This window comes from Cyrtonyx montezumae, unplaced genomic scaffold (genome assembly GCF_038088225.1).
Source record: "Cyrtonyx montezumae isolate F1298 unplaced genomic scaffold, pur_monq_1.0 scaffold_24, whole genome shotgun sequence".
In the NCBI taxonomy this organism is placed as follows: Eukaryota; Metazoa; Chordata; class Aves; order Galliformes; family Odontophoridae; genus Cyrtonyx; species Cyrtonyx montezumae.
In genome coordinates, this window is record NW_027071981.1 from 5,284,621 (window position 1) to 5,302,594 (window position 17,974).

Here is a 17,974-nt window from a genome sequence, read left to right on the forward strand (position 1 = left end):
AACAAACTGGGAATTACCATAATGCTGACTTTAATAAACATGAGGAATTCTCTGCTGTCAGGGAGGAGTTTAGCATACCTGCAGCTACTGATCATCTTTTGCCCAGGGGAATTGATGTAGCAGTGTAACATAAAAGATGCAAAACCCTATACCCAGCAGTAGAAGCAACTGACAGAAGGGAAAAAGCTCTCTGATAAAGGGAAGGTCAACTCAGAAAAAGAATGTGACCACAGAGGAAACAGAGCTAAGGGTCTGCTGAGGGTTTCATTATGTTCTGAGGGGTACAGGCTCTGCCTTTCTGCTTCATTTTCTTCATTTGGAGTGGGTGGGGGGAATGGGAGGGGTCTGTTGCTGGCTTTCAGCAGCCCCAGTTATTGGAAGTGTTTAGGTATGAATACAGCAGTGAGAGTTGTTCAGCACTAAGACTGAAGAAACCAAGCTGCGATGGGAAACAGTCATTCATCGGTGAGCTCAAGCTCACTGTGAGGCCTACTGCAATCCACCTCAAAGTTCTATTGATTTTTATTCTTTTCAGCATGGTTGATAAAACACAGAGACAAAATGTGCTCCTTTTCACAGCTTATGAGGATACAACTAATTAACGATGAATAGCAAGTAACTAAAATTTAGTTCTGGTTCATTTAACCATGGTAATCTGTTATTGTTTTTAAAGTAATGCAACTGTTTCATGTTGTGATAAACCAGAAGTATGCCAGAAGAAACTGCGCTGCAGTTTTCTTTTGTTGGTTTGCTTGTTCCACTTCTGCGGCCTTGGTAAAGTGACCGTCTGATTTGGTCAAGAGAAGAATCAGTTACATGTATTATAAGCATGACAGAGCAATTTTCCTCTCCAGATAATTGGTTGTGATGGTGCGCTCCTCTCTCAGTCAGTGAAGCTTCCCTGACTGACTTGCACAGCCTAACTGAAAGGTCAATCAGGTAGTGTATTTAATCACTAAAAGCATAAATTGCCAGAGGACTGTGTGGTTTGGTTTGATTTAGTGCAAACAATAATACATTCAATTGTCTGTTTAGGGATTATGAAACACCTTATGCAGTATGTTTTTTTTTTTCCTCTTCCATTTAGTATGGTGTTTCTGTTTGCTCCTTTTCCTACCACTGGGTGTTTTATTTCCTCCAGACCAAGTCGTACAGGTCTTCTCCCAGAGTGGTTAATTCAGAACTCCGTTAGGTGTACTTCAAGTGATTCTTTTCTGAGTGCCTTGCCACATACTCATCAATACTAAACTTCTTCTGCCACCACATTGTCCGTTCACTTTGCTTTGTTCACTGACAGACTTCGTAGCCTCAGCCTTTGAACAACAGTCTGTAAATCACTGCAGCCTCCTCAGCTCCTTCTGGCAATTTGCACTCGTGGATGGCAGACAAGATAACTGACCAGCAACCACAAACTCAGAGGACACAATGCTTTCTATTTTGCACCTTCCAATTGAATATAGATCTGTAAGTTGCTCAACCTCCAAAAGGCCTCTTCTAAAATGTGAAGTTTCATGCATGTTAACTTTGCAACTGCTCACACCACTAACATACACTTGCACTAGAGAATTTCTGTATTTCCTGTCCATTCTGTCCATGCTTTTGTCATTGCATTTTCCAGTTTATTGATATGCTGTATTATGCTTGACACTGCAGAACAGATCAGTCCAAGAGTGGAACTGAACTACAGAAGACAAATCCACTCACATCACACATGCTTCTTTCTAGCATGCTGAGATGAAAATATTTCTATGCAGATAAATCTGAGTGAATTTAACAATTCTACAATCTTAATTCTGCAGCATAGTTACTGTGAAAAGTCTGAAGCTTTATTATGTTTATGTGGACCCAATCAAAGCTATGAAGACTGCATGATGCTATGAAACCAGGACCAAAACTTCCACTAAATGCTGCTCTTGATTACTGCCTTACTTGAATGCAGGGGGGTGCTTTTAAAATATCATAACAACAGCAATAATAAAGCAATACCAGGTTTCCTTGACCTTGAGCAAGGGGCAGGAATAGAGAAGAGGCTACAAAGAGATGTTAAAAAACTTGTCTTATCTGCTACACTTCTCCAACACTACTTACAGTGTCTGGAAAGCAGCTACCTGTTAGAGTTGCAAGCACGAGTCCAGCAAATTATATTGGTGATATATTATAACTGCCTACTAAATTGCTACAGGCATTCTTAGTAGTTGGGTAGAGATAGTGATAGGAGGATGGTTGGACTAGATGATCTTATAGGTCCTTTCCAACCTTATGAACTTATGAACTTATGAACTTATTCTTGCTAAGAAACTTGGAATAGTTTTTACAATTCCTCAAGCTTTCAGACTTTAAAACAAATAACTGCTTTAGGGAACAGAGGAGTACTGTACCTCTCTGGGGATTAAGAAAACAAAAGTAATCTAAATAAATCTTGGAGGGAACCTGAGGAATGAATGCTGCTTCTATTGAGCCAGCAGACAGACTGAAATCTCACCTGAGGAGCAGGAAAGGGCAGCTTTCTGCTTTATTGCATTCAAATTCTTCAAGAATAAATCAGCAGTGCTTAAAGTGACTCTGAGCAACTACAAGTGTTGCACTGAAGAATTATAGAAGCTATGAATTCTTCCTTCTTTCTGTCAGGTTAAAGTTTTTTGTGTGTATGTTAATTAGTTTCTTCTGGGTGAGCAGCTTCAAGACTTTAAAATAAAGTCATTCATATTACATCAATATTTTTCACTTCTGAAGACAATCAAATTCCCTTAGCTACACTGATTTAATAACAAGTAAGTAATTTTGAACTTTCTAAGTAAATTATGAGTTACGTGGACTGTGTTGTCAATCAACACACAAAACATCACATACCTTTGTAAAAAACATTTTAATACATTGTTCATGCTTGGATTTCAAATACATGCTTTATGTTAGCTACTTATAAGACAGTAAAGAGAGAAGTGCCTAGAACTGCTGCCTAACACCATTTAAACTAGTGGTGTATATGCTCTGCACGCATGTACTGGCACAGCATATCCCATACTGTCATACAACTGAAGATAACACTGTTTTCCTCCAAAAGCAATTAACTCCTTAATCAACAGCTTTTGGTTAGGTGTTTTTTGCTTTTATATTCAGCTAACTTGAATCCATGTTGCTCTTTATAGAACCACAGAGCTGTTATGAGTTGGAAGGACCCTTTAAGGGCCATGCAGGACAACTGCCATGCTGGGACACCTACAGCTCCACCAGGTGCTCAGAGCCATACGAAATACCACTTTCCCCTTTTGCTCTAGAAAGCCCCAGAATCTGGAAGGAGGGTTTTCCTTTTTAACTTCGCTTATCTACCCCGAGCTGCCACCAAGCGCTCAGCTACACTGCCTTCTAGATACCAGAAGTAACACCACGACTCGCGGGTGCACATCTTATAACAAGTGTCCCTCAGGACGCTGTCCCTTCTCTCTACAGCTCCCACAGCAGCACGCTGCCCCTCCAGGACCCGCCCAACATGGCGCCCGCAGCGCGTCGGTCTCCCGCACCGCGCATGCGCCGCTATCTATCGCGAGAGCGACGCATCGATCTCTCTAGGAGCGGCTTTCGCCCTGCGCCGTCACGACGCGTCGGCGGACATCTTGGCGGGAGCAGCGCCGTGGGTGGTGCTGTTACCGCGCGCTGCCGGCTGCGCGTGTGCTCGCTTTCTGGGCACGTCTGCGGCCGGCATAGAGCATGGATATCAGGCCTAACCACACCATCTACATCAACAACATCAACGACAAGATTAAGAAAGAAGGTATTGGGGGTTGGGGTACGGGGCGCGCCTTCCTCAGGCAGCTCTGGGCCACTCTCTGTGAGAGCCCGCGGTCGCGCCTGTTCGTCTGCCGCTGTGGAGCTTCAAGAGCGGCCTTTAAAGCTTGCAAGTGGTGTTTTTAAGTCGTTTTGTTTGGTTAGTTTTGAGTTAGAGAATTCCTTTCGATTTTTTTTCTCATTAAAAAGCAAACGAGAAGTGAAAAAGCAAGCTCGTCTCCCTGCTCAACTCCTCCTGTGTGCACACTGCTTTGGAAGGCATCGACTGCAGGCTCCTCCGTAGGGGAAACCATCCTGTTGATATTATGGTCAAGAGCAGCTGGAAGAAGTACTAGGCTGGTATTGCGTCTCAGCAGCAACAGTGAGCAGGGGGCAGTGTTGAACTATTCCAGATGTCAGACTTGTCCATTTATAGACGTTATATATAGTTGAAATCAAGAATATTATCTTTCACTTCCACGTGTTAGGAGGTTTAAAATAACGCAGGTAAATCCATGGCAACTAGAAGGTATAGTGCGATCACATGGAAGTGTGTTCTTATTTTGAGCATGAGAAAATATTCTGTATGCCCAAAAGAACTGACTTAACACTTAGACGCTACGTTTCCAAACTTAGCTTTAGATTAGGCACTGCTTTGCACTGTTGTTTGAGCCACAGCTCTTCACTGCTGCATGTTCCCATGTAGATTTGCTGATATGTCTTTGATGGCTGTAATATGTCATACTAGAGATCTGTGTACACAGTCAGTTTGTCCCTTTGTGTAATTTTTTCCCTCTTAGAAAGTTAATATTAAGTTAGTACAATGTCTTTGCTAGTTGAAGACTTGTGTTGTGAAGCCATTTGTTACACACCTACCTGCCAAAACTGGGCGAGTTTGCATTTGTACAGCAGTTCTAACTAAGCTTGTGTGACTTGCTGCTGTGAGATAAAGGTTGCAAAGATCTTCTTAAGGGATGCCATACTCTCTGTAGATGCAGGCATTTGCATGTAATCTGTTACAATCTTTTTTTTTTTTTTATGTTGTCAACAGAATTGAAGAGGTCCTTATATGCATTATTCTCACAATTTGGTCATGTGGTTGACATTGTGGCTTTGAAGACTATGAAAATGAGAGGACAGGCTTTTGTTATATTTAAAGAGTTAGGATCGTCTACCAATGCTCTGAGACAACTACAAGGATTTCCATTTTATGGGAAACCAATGGTAAGTTATTTTCTTCATTCTCCATGGAGAATAACATTACTGTGGCATGTTGCAGTGTTTTGGTACTTGTACATTGTGAATTAACTGTCGCGTGTACTTGCAATGTGCTGTTACTCAGTGATGTCCTGTCTTCACAAATACATGTGTTTATGTGAGCTTGAGGATGCTGGAGAGACTGCAATTGAAACACCTCATTGTGGCCTACTAGTATGTAAAGAAAGCTTATAAACAGGAACAAGACCAACTTTTTACTTGGGCAGATAGTGAAAGGTCAAAGGGGAATGGCTTTAAACTGAAAGAGAAGAGATTTAGATTAGATATTAGGAGGAAATCCTTTACCTAGAGAGCAGTGAGTTCCTGGCACTGGTGCCTAGAGAACTGTGAATGCCCCATCCCTGGAGGTGCCCAGGGCCAGGTTAGATGGGCCTTGTGCAACCTGAGCTGCTGGGGGGAAGCAGCCCATGGCTTGGTGGTGGAACTGGATGTGATATAAAGTTCCTTCTAGCCTAAGCCATTCTGTGATATTCATTGTTTCTTCTGTTGAACAGGTAAATAATTGATAAATCCTTGATAATGTTTTTGAGATTTGGTGCTTTCTGTTGAAGTTATAACAATTCAACTTACTCTAGATATTTGTATGACAGCTAGAATATGGTACTTCCATTTCAAGGCAACAGTGAGTAGGGTGAAAGATCTATTCAGTTCTACTCTCCAGAAATTGGCAGATGCAGTCACTGATTTGCTTTGGAAATTGATGAGTAGCTTTGGTTGTGCTTACATCAGATTAACAACACAACTGAATTCTGACACAACTTCAGTGAAGCAGATACAATATTACTTGATAAAAGACAGTTTAATAATGTACTTGATTACAGGCAGGGTAATCAACAAGTGACAGATTTTGTTGCTGCCTGTTTGAGTAACTAGGCATCTGGGGAAGCATATGTGTGCAAATGGTCCACTTCAGTGATATGTGGGTATGCTGATACTCTCAGCTCATGGCTGTAAGCGATAAGGGGAGCTGCACTGTTGTGTTGCTGAGGTGTATGCTTCTTTCATTAATGCTCAGATTATCTAACAGAATCCTGACCAAGGAACTGTGCAAGTGTAGTTCTGTTACTTACCCCTAAAGGCATTTGTGCTCAGTAAAATGTGGTAGAGAATTAAAAAAAAAACAACACATTAAGGCATTGCAAGCTTTCAGATGCATTTCCCTCTTTGAGTACTGACTGCAGGATGCATCCTGTTTCTACAAACAAAGGATAAAAAAATAAAAGATCAGCTGCTGTGTGATCTCTCTATATTGGAGTGGTGTTCAGTCAGTGAGAGGATTGTAAACATGTACACATGTGTGCATGCGCATGTAATGCTGTATGGTTATATACTTGTAGTTCCACCATTTATCTTCCTCATTGAGAAGCTTTTGTCAGAAGAACAGCACAGTTGTGCTGCTGATACAGCCTATGGGTTGGATTAAGACAAACACTTGTCTTTTATATTTATTCTGAGTTTCACTGAACTCATTTTTCCGCGGAGATCTGAGATCACTGGAATCTTATCATCTCCCCCTACCCCAAATGCTTTATTGCCATAGGTTTTTCTTTAGTAGCAGTTGGTGCCAATTTTGTTAACTGATGTTATATAGCTTTGCACATCTGCTACCTTGACAGACGTGATTAAGATGCTGTTAGCTGATTAGAGTTCTGATTCCAATGAGCGTCCTAAAATTAGTAATTTCTTCTGAGTGGCCCATCCCAGTTTTTAAGAAGTTCTTTAGTTGTGATCAGAATTAATTATGAGCATTACATACTCTGTAAACATACCTGTAATTTCAAACAGTGCCTATAATTCAAAATAGTATTTTACATTACAGTCTACAAACATTCTGTGAGTGAGAATGCATTCAATGAAGATGGTATGAGATTTTCAGTATAATAAACAGCAAAACGTATTGTATTTGTTTTTTCTTTTAAAAGCGTATTCAGTATGCCAAAACAGACTCTGATATCATCTCTAAAATGCGTGGTACTTTTGCTGACAAGGAGAAGAGAAAGGAAAAGAAGAAGGCAAAATCTCTGGAGCAGTCAGCCAATGCAGCAAATAAAAAGATAATTCAGGTAAGCTGCTTCTGGATTTAAAGAAAGACGTAAAAAAGAGAAATCAAACAGTATTTCCATTTTTTTGTTACCATAATGTTTTGGATTTATTTTTAGGACTAAGTATTTTGGTACTTTAAGTTCTCTGAATTGTTGCCTGTTCATTTGTAGTGCTCTTTAGCACTCATTAAAGCTGCAGGAGGGGGTATAATCACATAATTGTTAACGCATTTTATTTCATTGTTTTTATTTTTTCTCATTCCTATTGTAAGATGAAAACTCAGATGTAGAGCAAAGGTACGATAAGCCAGAGTAGAAAGTAGCAAATTATATGTGTATATATGTAGAATGGTAAATGGGTATAAGAGAACAACATTATCGAGATACAATTAGACGAGAACGAGTTGACTCGGAATAATATATCTGCTGTAATGACTGGCCTGGCCTAGGCTAACAACAGTTAGCAATTTATTTGCTAAGACAGAATAAAAGATCAAGGCACAGGGTTTGGATATTGGGTCACTTACTACTGTTTCTGGTAAGACAATTTGTTGTCAAGGGGTGATGTGCGATCATAAAACTAACATTGTCTACATAGAAAATTCAGTTTCCTCAGGATTTATTCAAAATCAGTTCTTACATACTGATTTCTTAGGAGTTGATAATAGCTTTAGTTATGCTTCTAAACTGGAGTCCTTAGTGGAAACGTGTACTTCATTTCCTACTGTGTCTGTCACGTCTTGTCTAGGTCTTCATTCTCAAAGCCTACTTTCTATCTAACTAAACCAAATTTAATGATGAAAAAGTAGTGATTTGCCGTATCTGCTGACAGTGGTTGTCTGATTTTGGGGTTCAGTGCAGCCCGCACATTTTTTTTTCCCTATGGCAAGTATTTAATAAGCAATTATTCCTTGGATTGCAGCTTAGAAGAAAAAATAAAACAAAAAACCACTTTGTCTTTAATACACTGCTTGAGTTTACAGAAACATGGTGATGTGTTTATATATCTCTAATAAAGTGTATTTTAAAAACTACCTTGTACTTACTTACTAGGGAGCAACACAAAATTCAACCAGTGCTCCTGGGACTTCGCCACAGAATCAGCAGGTAATGCTTGTTTTTGTGACCAAATCTTCTAGAGATTCTGAAGCTTAACGTCTCATGGAGTTTGTAACTGATATGTTTTAATGCTGTAGCAAAGCCATGTGTTTTCTGTTGGTTTCATTTGCCCCAGAGATAGGCAGTAGTTCATTCTACTGTAGATGAACAGGGTGTTTATCTTAGCCTCCAGCTACTTCACCAGAGGAGATGTGGAAGGCTTTTTCTAATCCTCATGGATGGCATGTGAAATCTAAAATGGCACTACAGTTAGTACTGAGGCACGTGAATCCTGACTGTGGCAGTGCTGAGATCTAGTGTGGTGGAGTTATGCAGTATCAGCTGTTATGCAGAAAAAAACAAACACACCAAGTTCTATGTGTGTGTATTGCATGGAAGTATCCTGAAATCCAGCCAGTAGTGTTACAGCTAAAAGTAGGGATCTGTGAGTCTTTGTTCAGATCCTAATGCAGACAGAGGGGCAGACAGCTGTGGATAGTCTGCTGAACTTGGTTCTTCTCTTATTGCAGGTGCCTGATAACCCACCAAACTATATTCTTTTCCTTAATAACCTGCCTGAGGAAACAAACGAGATGATGCTGTCCATGTTATTCAATCAGTAAGTTTTGAATAGAAGGAAATTGTCCTTTGATTCCTTCTATTACCTTCATGTGTTTGTTTTTTATTTTTTGGTTTATTATGAGAGATAAGAGGTTTTGAAGGTATTTCAGTTCTCTGTGTTACTGCCAGAATTACAGGTGCCAGTTCTGGGGGCTGGGTGCAGGAAGCAAGTCTGACTCTTTGTTTTTTTGTTCGTTTTTTTTTTAAGTGATTTTGATTGTAAAAGTTATCTGTTATCAATCTGCAGAGCATTAAGCTGGTGACTAATGCTAAGGACTTCAGGACTTCAGAAATAGTTTTAAAACCAGCTTCAATTGCTTCTGCAATTGAATGTACAAGGCTGATAAAATAACTTCAACAGAGTGATCCTTAAGAGAGGCAAAGTTCTAAGGAGTGAAAATGTGAAAGTTCTTTAATTCAATCTCTTGTTAGTAGTAACTGTTATTCTAGCAGATCCTTATGGGAGGGTCTTCAGGCTGCTCAAGGAAGGTTAATTATCAAACTGGAAAATACCATCTGACTCTTCTTAAATTTATTTTAAAGGTTTCCTGGATTCAAAGAAGTACGTTTAGTGCCTGGGCGTCACGACATTGCATTTGTGGAGTTTGAAAATGAATGTCAAGCAGGAGCTGCTCGAGATGCTCTCCAGGGATTCAAGATAACTCCGTCTCATGCCATGAAAATCACTTATGCTAAGAAATAACCAGATACTCTTTGGAATTCTCTTTATTGATTTTTTTCCTATTTTAATATGAGAGTACAGCATGTTTTCTATCCTGTGCAGAAAAGACTGTTGTGTAAGATGGCTGAAGCTGTCAGTGCAGTTGCAGGGCTTTTGTGGCTCTACTGAACAGTAATTTTTTGTGCTAAAATACTAGTTTTTATAAAATAAATTTGGCTTATGCTGTTCTCAAACTGTGTTTTTCATTGAATCTGTCTTAGTAATCTATTAGGTTTGCGTGGCAGATGAGAATTTATGAGTTGTGGCCTGACCCAATGATTGAGCACCAGGTGAGAAGGCATGGCTAACTCAGGGAGCTCGTGTGCAAGCGTTGCATCTTGGGCCCACCCCTCCTCACCCTCATTTAAGGGTTAGCAGCCGAGGGAGCAACATCTCTTCAGAGTTTGTGCTCTTCTCAAGATGTCACTGGTCTTTCTTTGGACAGGGTGAGCAACCTTCTGTGCTGCTTTCTAAACTAAATCTTAATGAGTACCTTTAGAAGCATGTCCTTGTAAAAGGTGTTATCATCACCTTCCATTGCTCCATGGGGGGTAATTCACAATACTGGTTTAACTACTTCTAAGGCCACTTTCATTTCTCAGAAGCAAGTGCTGGAAAATTGTGTCTGCAGAGCAAAAACCATGAGTAGGAATGTTAAATGTCAGCGTATAAAATAGAGCACTCAGACTTCAGCCTCACTATCAATGGACAGCTGCTTTTCAGTGAGAATTATTTTGTCACTTAAAGAAAATAGATCATGGTGGTTTTTTATTTCTGAAGATGTTGGTAGAAATTGGTGAAAACCTGGCAGTGCTGTTCACTGTTTTGTCCTAATATTTCTGTGGTCTTGTCTTTTTCTTTCCCTCTTGTTCAAAGGGGTTTTGTTGGACACTAAATGCACTGAAGTAATCAGATGTAGCATTGGGGAAAAAAAAATCTCTTCAAAATCTGAAGTGTTTTGTCAGAGGGTGAAAGATTGAAGACCTAGAGAGATATTTTACCTTAAGGGAATAATGAAACCTAAACTGAAACATTGTGTTGTCTAGGTGAACTGCAGTCAGACTCTAATATTAGATTCATATTTGAGGAGTGGTACTGTGGTGTTTGTGCTTGTCATGTTGCACCATTCTGCAGTTCTTTAATGGTTGGTCTTAGTCCTCTAATTACCCTTTCAAAGATGTAATGGGATGAAGTTAGCATGACTTCCTTCTGATGTAGTTCAGACAAGCAGCTGGTGTTAAAGACTGGATACAGGGAACAGTGTTCAGATGAGCATAGTAGGTATCTTGTGAGTGTTTAAACTTTTTTGTTTCCAAAGTAAATCAATTAAAAATTGAGGAAGCAGGCTGGAGGCTGTAGTTTGGTGCCATGCATTCTCCCAACCTGTGCTGTATGAGTTTGGTTGTATCTGCAGAGCAGTGTTTTTCCTAGTTGTGTTCTGAGGTGATTGAGGTCCAACTGTTACTTGGACAAAATGTTTTGCATCCAGGAAAGCGTGATTGATTTTTATAAAACTTGGCTATGTTCCACGTTCTGATGTGCGTACTCCTTTCCAATCAAGTCCTCTGTTTCACCACATCTGAAACTATTCCTGACAACTGCTTTTCTGCACTGTACCTGTGCTCCTGGTCGTTTTGAAGGACTGATTTGAAGATGAGCTTTTTGAAGCATGACAACTGTGATGTGAACAGCTTACAGTGTTTATAATAACTTTTTTCTGTTATAATAACTTTTTTTCCTTTTGTGTATATGCATTTATTTTTTTTAAATAGTATTTTTCCTCATACATTGTGAAAATAATAGGTTAGGCAAATTTCAGATGTCCTCTAAGGCATAGCAAGCACCTCTTAAGTCAGCTTTTGGTACCATTTAGTGTCATGTCTGCAAACTCTCAGCTGAGTTTGACTACATAACTAAAGGTGAGATGGCCATGGCCATGCACTATTTTTGTGTTTACAAAGAAATTTTATCTGCAATTTCAAAGTAATAAAGTAAATAAAGTAGCAGCACTTGAATTGTAGACTTCAAATTTAAATTGCAGAGTTGAAGAGCTCTTTTTATTGAGTTTTATTTGCATTTACGTTTAGTGTTGTAGTAGGGACTTTCTAGAGACCATAACAAGGAAATTGCAGCCATGGAGAGTTTATGGCCCAGGAAAGATTATACCTGTTAGTGTGTGTGAGAATAAGGGACTCAGGATTGGAAAGGATGTAAAGGAGTCCCTGTTTGTTGGGGTCTGACTTAATTTTTCATTCTCAAAACAGATTTTGCTTGAGGTAAGATGAAGACTGCGTATGACTACAGGGAGGCTTAACATTTTTAAGTAATACAGTTGCTCCAGAACGGGGTTTGGGAAAGGATTCTGTTGCATAAGTGGAACCTGAGGTTTCTTTCTTGCCAGTGGCTCCTGTTGTTGCAGTGGAATGTCACCCTGATCCCTTCCCATTGGCCGGGGATGTTTGTCCAGATGTTTGGCTCTCCCATATAAGATAGAGATCACTGGACCCAGAGCGCATTTGGGAAATGCTGCAGCGAAGAAAAATGACACAACGTGTTTATTTGATTATCTTATTTTTGTGTCTTGGATTAATGAATCCATTTGCAACTGGAATTTTTATGGACAAGCTTGCCAGCAAGAAGCTGTGTGCTGATGACGACTGTGTCTGTGAGTAATTTTGTTTTAATTTTAGTTAGAAGAGAATATATTCTCAAAAAGAGTTGTGGAGCTTGAAAGCCATAGCGTGACAGAAAACTGTTTATTTAGCTCATCTTCAAATTGGTCTGTCAACTTAAAATAGAGTGGGAAGGTGAATGTGGAGCATCAAATCTCATTTTACTGCAGAAAGACTTTTCTAAGGGACTCTTCTCATGAGTGAAAGGTAAGGGTAGAGAAGAGACAGAGGATTGTAACTTACATTAGGATTAAATGACACATTCTGAAGCTGTTATTCTGCTTACTGGAGATGGAAAAATGAGCAGGACAAATTATTGGCAGACATTAATTTCAGAATAACCTACTTTTGTCTGTAGAAATGCTTTTACATGTGTGCATCCACACACACCTATATTTTTCTTTATAAAAGCATGTTTTTAAATTTGTCTATCTCATTCTTAATTGTTTTATTTCTTTTTCCTAGACACCATTTCCCTTGTCAGAGCAGAAGAGGATTATAATGCTCCAGACTGCAGATTCATTAATATTAAAAAAGGGCAGTTGATTTATGTTTATTCAAAACTAGTGAAAGAGAAAGAATCTGGAGAATTCTGGGCTGGAAGTGTAAGATGAGATTCTTGTGTATATGAGCAAACCAGGAGTACCATTTATTTATTGACAAAAATATGTCGATGTTGAGCTGTTGTGGGCTTTAAAGTAGCAACTTAGTTTTCAGTAGAACTTTGAGTATTTAAACTGATTGAGGTGTTGTGAGGGATTTTTTCTTGTTTTTTGGTTTTTTTTTTTTGAGTGAAGTATCTTCGTTAACTATTGAGTAATTATGAATTTAACCGAAGTAAAAAGGCTTAGCAATTCTTTTCTGTGGCTGCTTGCTGAAACTGCTGAAAAAAAACCTCATCACAGTTGCTCATAAAACTCTTTAAATAAAAACGAAGTAAGCACTAATATTAGCTGTATTTGTTGAAGAAAAAATAAATCAAAACCCCCAAAACTATGCTATTATTTTATTCCAGAATATCTATCTATTCCAGAACATATCTGTCTTTATTAGAAGTTGTATTAATTGTTCATTTAACATACTGGTTAATTGGAGAACAAGGAAATTCAAAAGCAGAGTTATAAACAATAAATAAATAAAATGAAAGTAGCTGCTTTTGGCTAAATTATGAATTAGCTTAAAGCAGATGAGGACTGTTCTAGTGTGCCTAAGTATACATCTTCTTGCTTGAAGGTTTATGGAGAAGAGTATGAAGACCATATGGGGACAGTTGGTTATTTCCCTCGCAGTTTAGTCTCAGAACAACATGTCTACCAAGAAGCAAATAAGACTGTTCCTACAACGGTAAGGAATTTACAAAACCCCAGCTGACTGTACAATTATCCTTGGCTATGTAGTGTAATTTCCTCTAAAGACCAGTCATAATTGTGGCAGTTGATTGTAGCATATCACAGATGCTTAGGGATGCAATCTTTGGACCTCTATGCAGGCAAATAGTCTCAATGAAATCCTAAAAGAAGCTGTGATATTGTAGACTTCACAAATGGTGAGTTAAGGCCTTGATCCTACTATTGTTCCTATTGATTGGAATAGTATTGCTTGAAGGCCTCATAAGAGTCTTACCCAACCTTCTTGCAATGTGTTGCAAATGGTTTTCTTTTTTGGACTCTGAACACTGTGCTGCATGATTCAGTAACAAACACCTTCTGACATTGTCATAGACTGCTTCTGTTTTACTCTCCTGAACACCCTTCAGTGAAAGCAGGTCCCTGGCAACTGCATGTGGAAACTCACTTTTCCATTATTTCTTTAGAAATAGTGTTCTTTAGTTCTTGTGTTTACAGTAGCAGCATCACTTGGGTTAAAACGTTGGAACGTAAGTAAAAGTAAGCTCAGTTTTCAGAATACTGTATGAGGAGAACGTGCTTGGTGTGTCCTAGTTATTAGTACATCTATCAAAAGGTGGAGTCACAAAGCTTATTGAAAACCATGTTTTTAAACAAGCTGTATTTCTAAAAGGATTTGGTTCTCCCTGATCACGTATGGTAGTGTGTACACCAAACAAATCTCAGTGTCACTTAATGATCTGAAATGTTGCTCCACAGAGAAGTGGAAGAGGATGGTATGGCTTGACTTAGAACTAGTGTTACTGGTAGCTTATATTTATGCCTAAAACAAATTGTTCATACCCTTGAAATTGTATATGAACTCTTCATCCTAGCTCTTGATTATTAGGCGGGTTTCATTACAAAAAATAAGTGAAACAAAGTTTGAATAGTTGCTAGGTTTTGTGTTATTAATGTCAGACAAATTTCATTTGAGGAAACGTAAATCTTCAAACAAGTGATTGCTGTTCTTGACGCTACATTAGGTTACTCTGAATTTGGCCAGAAGCACTGTAGCAATTAGTCATTCTTTCAAGTTCTGTGACTAAAATACGTTTCTAAGCTCTTAACAATATGACAGCCAGGATGCAGATGGCAAGTTGAGCTGGAAGCAGAGGTAGGTTACACTCATGTCTGCAGGCTGGCTGAGGGTCTGGAACAAGCCATTGCCAGGCTTCACTGCAGAACTTGAATTGGCAAGTGGAAGTTCAAACCCTTTTGTAAAGCCAGTCACTCAAAAGAGTTTTGTGGCTGTTTCTCCCTTAGTTCACACTCTTGCTTTGCAGCAAAACCTGATAGTGGTACAGATGGATTATTTTCCTTGTTCCTCTGTTCTTGTTTGTGTGTTGCAAATGTGACCTTAAAGGATCTGACTTCAAGTTTACATATTAAGCTGTTTACAGCAGAGGTTGATCTCTCTATGTGGGTCATACTGATTCCTCCAGAAGTATCCTTCAAAGGGTGCTGCTTTACTCAAGAGCTATTGTTGCACAGCTCTTGTATGCCTGTAATGCTACCAACCTTCCATCTGCAACGTGGTAGCTGGTCTTATGTTTGCAGTTCTGCTACCCTTCATTTAAGCAGTTGGCAGTGATTGTACCTTGTTTCCTGGCCTCAAACCAAAGTCTGGTGCTGTTGTTACTTACTGGTGTGAGAAACATCTTTTCCAACTGCCCTTTTTCCTAAATCTTCCGTGTATTGTACTATTTACACTATGAGACCTGGTGATGCCCAGAGTTTAATGATCAAGCAGCATGCAGCTCCTGCCCAATGAAGGCACTGAGTGAACTTCAACTTGATAGGCACTTCGATGGGGGGTGTATTGAAGGGGACCCACTGCACTAAAGAGGAGCATGAAAGAAGACGTTATTTTGGAGGTGTCATCAGCAACAGACCCTCTTAATAAATTCTAGTGCTTGTGGATTTCTCCACAAGAGAAGCATCAATACTAGGCAATCCTAGCGGTGCTGTTCCAGTATTCCTGCTGCTGCTACTTCTGGATCACTCTAAATACAGTAGACTCCTTACAGTAGACTGTATACTTCTGACTGGTGCTGGATTGCGTGCCATCCCTCAGTGATTTTAGAGTGGTCATTTGCTGCCTTAAAATGAGAGCACTTTTAATACCAGCAAGCCTTTTCTCTAAACCAGCTTCCAGTAGACAGCCACGTGTGATAGGCTGGTCTAATGTACATGTTGCTGAGTTTGAGCACAGGAGTTGTAAATTCCCTGCAGTACAAGCAAGATGAGAGCTGTGCAGTAGTAGCAGAAAGCTAGATGAAAGCATGTGCTGTCAAAATGTATCCCATGCTGGAAGTTTTCAAGCAAAATGCAAACTTTTCTTTCTCTAGTCAGATTTCTCTGTAGCAAGTGGCTCGCAGCTTCAGTCAAATGAAGGCATCCTTTTCATGTCTGGTTAGGAATAGTTTAAGGATAAGAGGTTATGTACGACTCAAATCCAAGTGTGGACATAGGAATACAAAGGAAAAAGATAAAGGAATTGTTTGAAATAAGAAAGAACCTGGGCTTTGCCCAATTCTCTTTTAAGATTTATGTCGGGAACAAATCATCCCAACCACATAAAAGGAGCTGAAAAATAAATAAATAAATAAAAGCTTTCTTCTTCAGAGTTGTGTGAAGTTAATTTGCAGTGAACATACTTTGAATATATTAGCTTATTCACTGTTTGCATCTACTTATCTACCTTTGGAGGATGATAAAGGAATGTTAATCCTTCAGTAATCTCAAAACATCTTTCCTTCCAACTCTCTTTCAGGACATCGATTTCTTCTGTGAGTAGTGCTGAAGATGGCTAGCTAATTTCCCGGGCGCTATCAAGAAATGCTGACAAAGAAACCTGGAACCCTTCACTGAATGCCAGCTTTGTTTGATTTTTTAATAGCTAATTGTAAAATAAGTCGTTTTTCAAGTGCAGAAGCTGATTTAAAGGGAGTGATTTGGGATGGAAAACAGTCTTACACAGGATTTGTTCTTTAGAAGTTGATTACCTGCTTATACTTGTGAATGCAGCTATCAGACTTTGCATTATTTTGATTAGGATATGTAGAATTAGATGTGCAATCTTGACGTGCCTTTTCCTGCCATAACCTTATAAAGGTATTAAAGAAACATTAAAAAAACCCTTCCTTTGTTGGGCAATGTGTGACTTGAAATCACTTTTCTTGCAAGACTTATGCTGCAGTGGAGGAAATGAGAAGCGAAACTGCGAGCACGGTTTTGTTGTCAGGTGCAGTCAGAGTTGCTGATAGTTCTGTGTTCAAGACGTAACATCTCTGTGCTGCCTCACGGAGCGCCCTCTGGCGGTCGGACAGAGCTAGGCCTCCCCGCGGGGGGGCGGGCTGTGTCACACAGTGTAAGCTACGTGAGGCAGCTGTGTAAAGCTTTATAAGTTTGCAGTCCAAACCTTCGCCACTAAAGCGATCCTCTGCATTTGGAGTGTGGGAGAGCTATGGGCGCTTTAGGACTGGTACAACAAAGTCTGTCTGCTTGGCAGTCTAATTCTGAGGGAAGATAAGGGTTTTGTCTGTAGAGCCCTATGTGGTCTTCATAAAGCATCTGGCTGTGATAAAGCAGACAAGTAGCTTCACCAGTACAGTGCTGAGCTCTAATGTACAACTGTCGGTTGGCTTCCAGTTTAATGAAGCTGTACAGCACTCTCTGTCTGTCCACTGTCATAGGTTTTATATGGTGGCACTGTGTAAAACTGTCATCTCACGAGCACTGCTGGCCCGTGCTACAGCCTGAAAGCTGAGATGGCAGGCTTGATCAATGTATGGCTTCATCATGTAACGTATTGGCAGGATGCTTTTCTGAATTGTCCAGAGGAGGCTTGTTCGGGAGTCACGAGGGATGTGATGTAACCAAAGTAGCAATTCCTGTTCTCTAGGCTGCTCTCTCTCAGGGCAATCTCTTTGCTGAGTCAATGCTGAACGAAGAGAAGAAAGCATGTTGGGCGTGCTCACTTTGCAAAAGACGAGCTCTGCTCAGCAGATACTGCAGTCTGATGCTCTTTTTCCACAGAGGGCTTTTCCCATTTCTGTTCATGCTCTTACTCAGTGCTTGGCTCTATTTCCAGTGTGCCGGTTTTTATCGTTTTATTGCAAATGTCACAAAGCTTGATTAAATTCCCATTGTTGAGGCCTGCTTATTAATTGAAGATCTCTTTCATTGTTAGAGCGACGTCCAAGTGTGACAACCATCATCTTAATAGCACTAGTGCAAAAAAAAAAAAAGTAAATCAAAAGATCTCAGAGCTGTACGAGGTCTGGAGCAGGGATGGAGAAATGGCAAGGGAGCACAAGATGTCTGTAGAGAACTTTGGAGTGCTTGCAGCTGGCAGCACTATTAGTGTAAAGCTGACAGTTAAAAATCAAT

General features: G+C 39.7%; 2 protein-coding genes across 2 annotated transcripts; both read left to right on the top strand.

Moving 5' to 3' along the window:
• The first annotated feature begins 3,627 nt into the window (after positions 1-3,627).
• Positions 3,628-9,716, top strand: SNRPB2 (small nuclear ribonucleoprotein polypeptide B2). The gene is made up of 6 exons (XM_065739528.1): positions 3,628-3,769; positions 4,814-4,986; positions 6,963-7,103; positions 8,136-8,189; positions 8,711-8,799; positions 9,345-9,716. Exons 1-6 carry the CDS (start codon positions 3,706-3,708, stop codon positions 9,502-9,504), a joined length of 681 nt encoding a protein of 226 aa, XP_065595600.1. The 5' UTR covers positions 3,628-3,705; the 3' UTR covers positions 9,505-9,716.
• Positions 9,717-11,834: 2,118 nt separating this feature from the next.
• On the top strand, positions 11,835-16,681 carry OTOR (otoraplin). The gene is made up of 4 exons (XM_065739384.1): positions 11,835-12,187; positions 12,660-12,799; positions 13,428-13,538; positions 16,356-16,681. The coding sequence occupies exons 1-4, from the start codon at positions 12,046-12,048 to the stop codon at positions 16,377-16,379; spliced, it is 417 nt and encodes a 138-aa protein (XP_065595456.1). The 5' UTR covers positions 11,835-12,045; the 3' UTR covers positions 16,380-16,681.
• Positions 16,682-17,974: the final 1,293 nt, after the last annotated feature.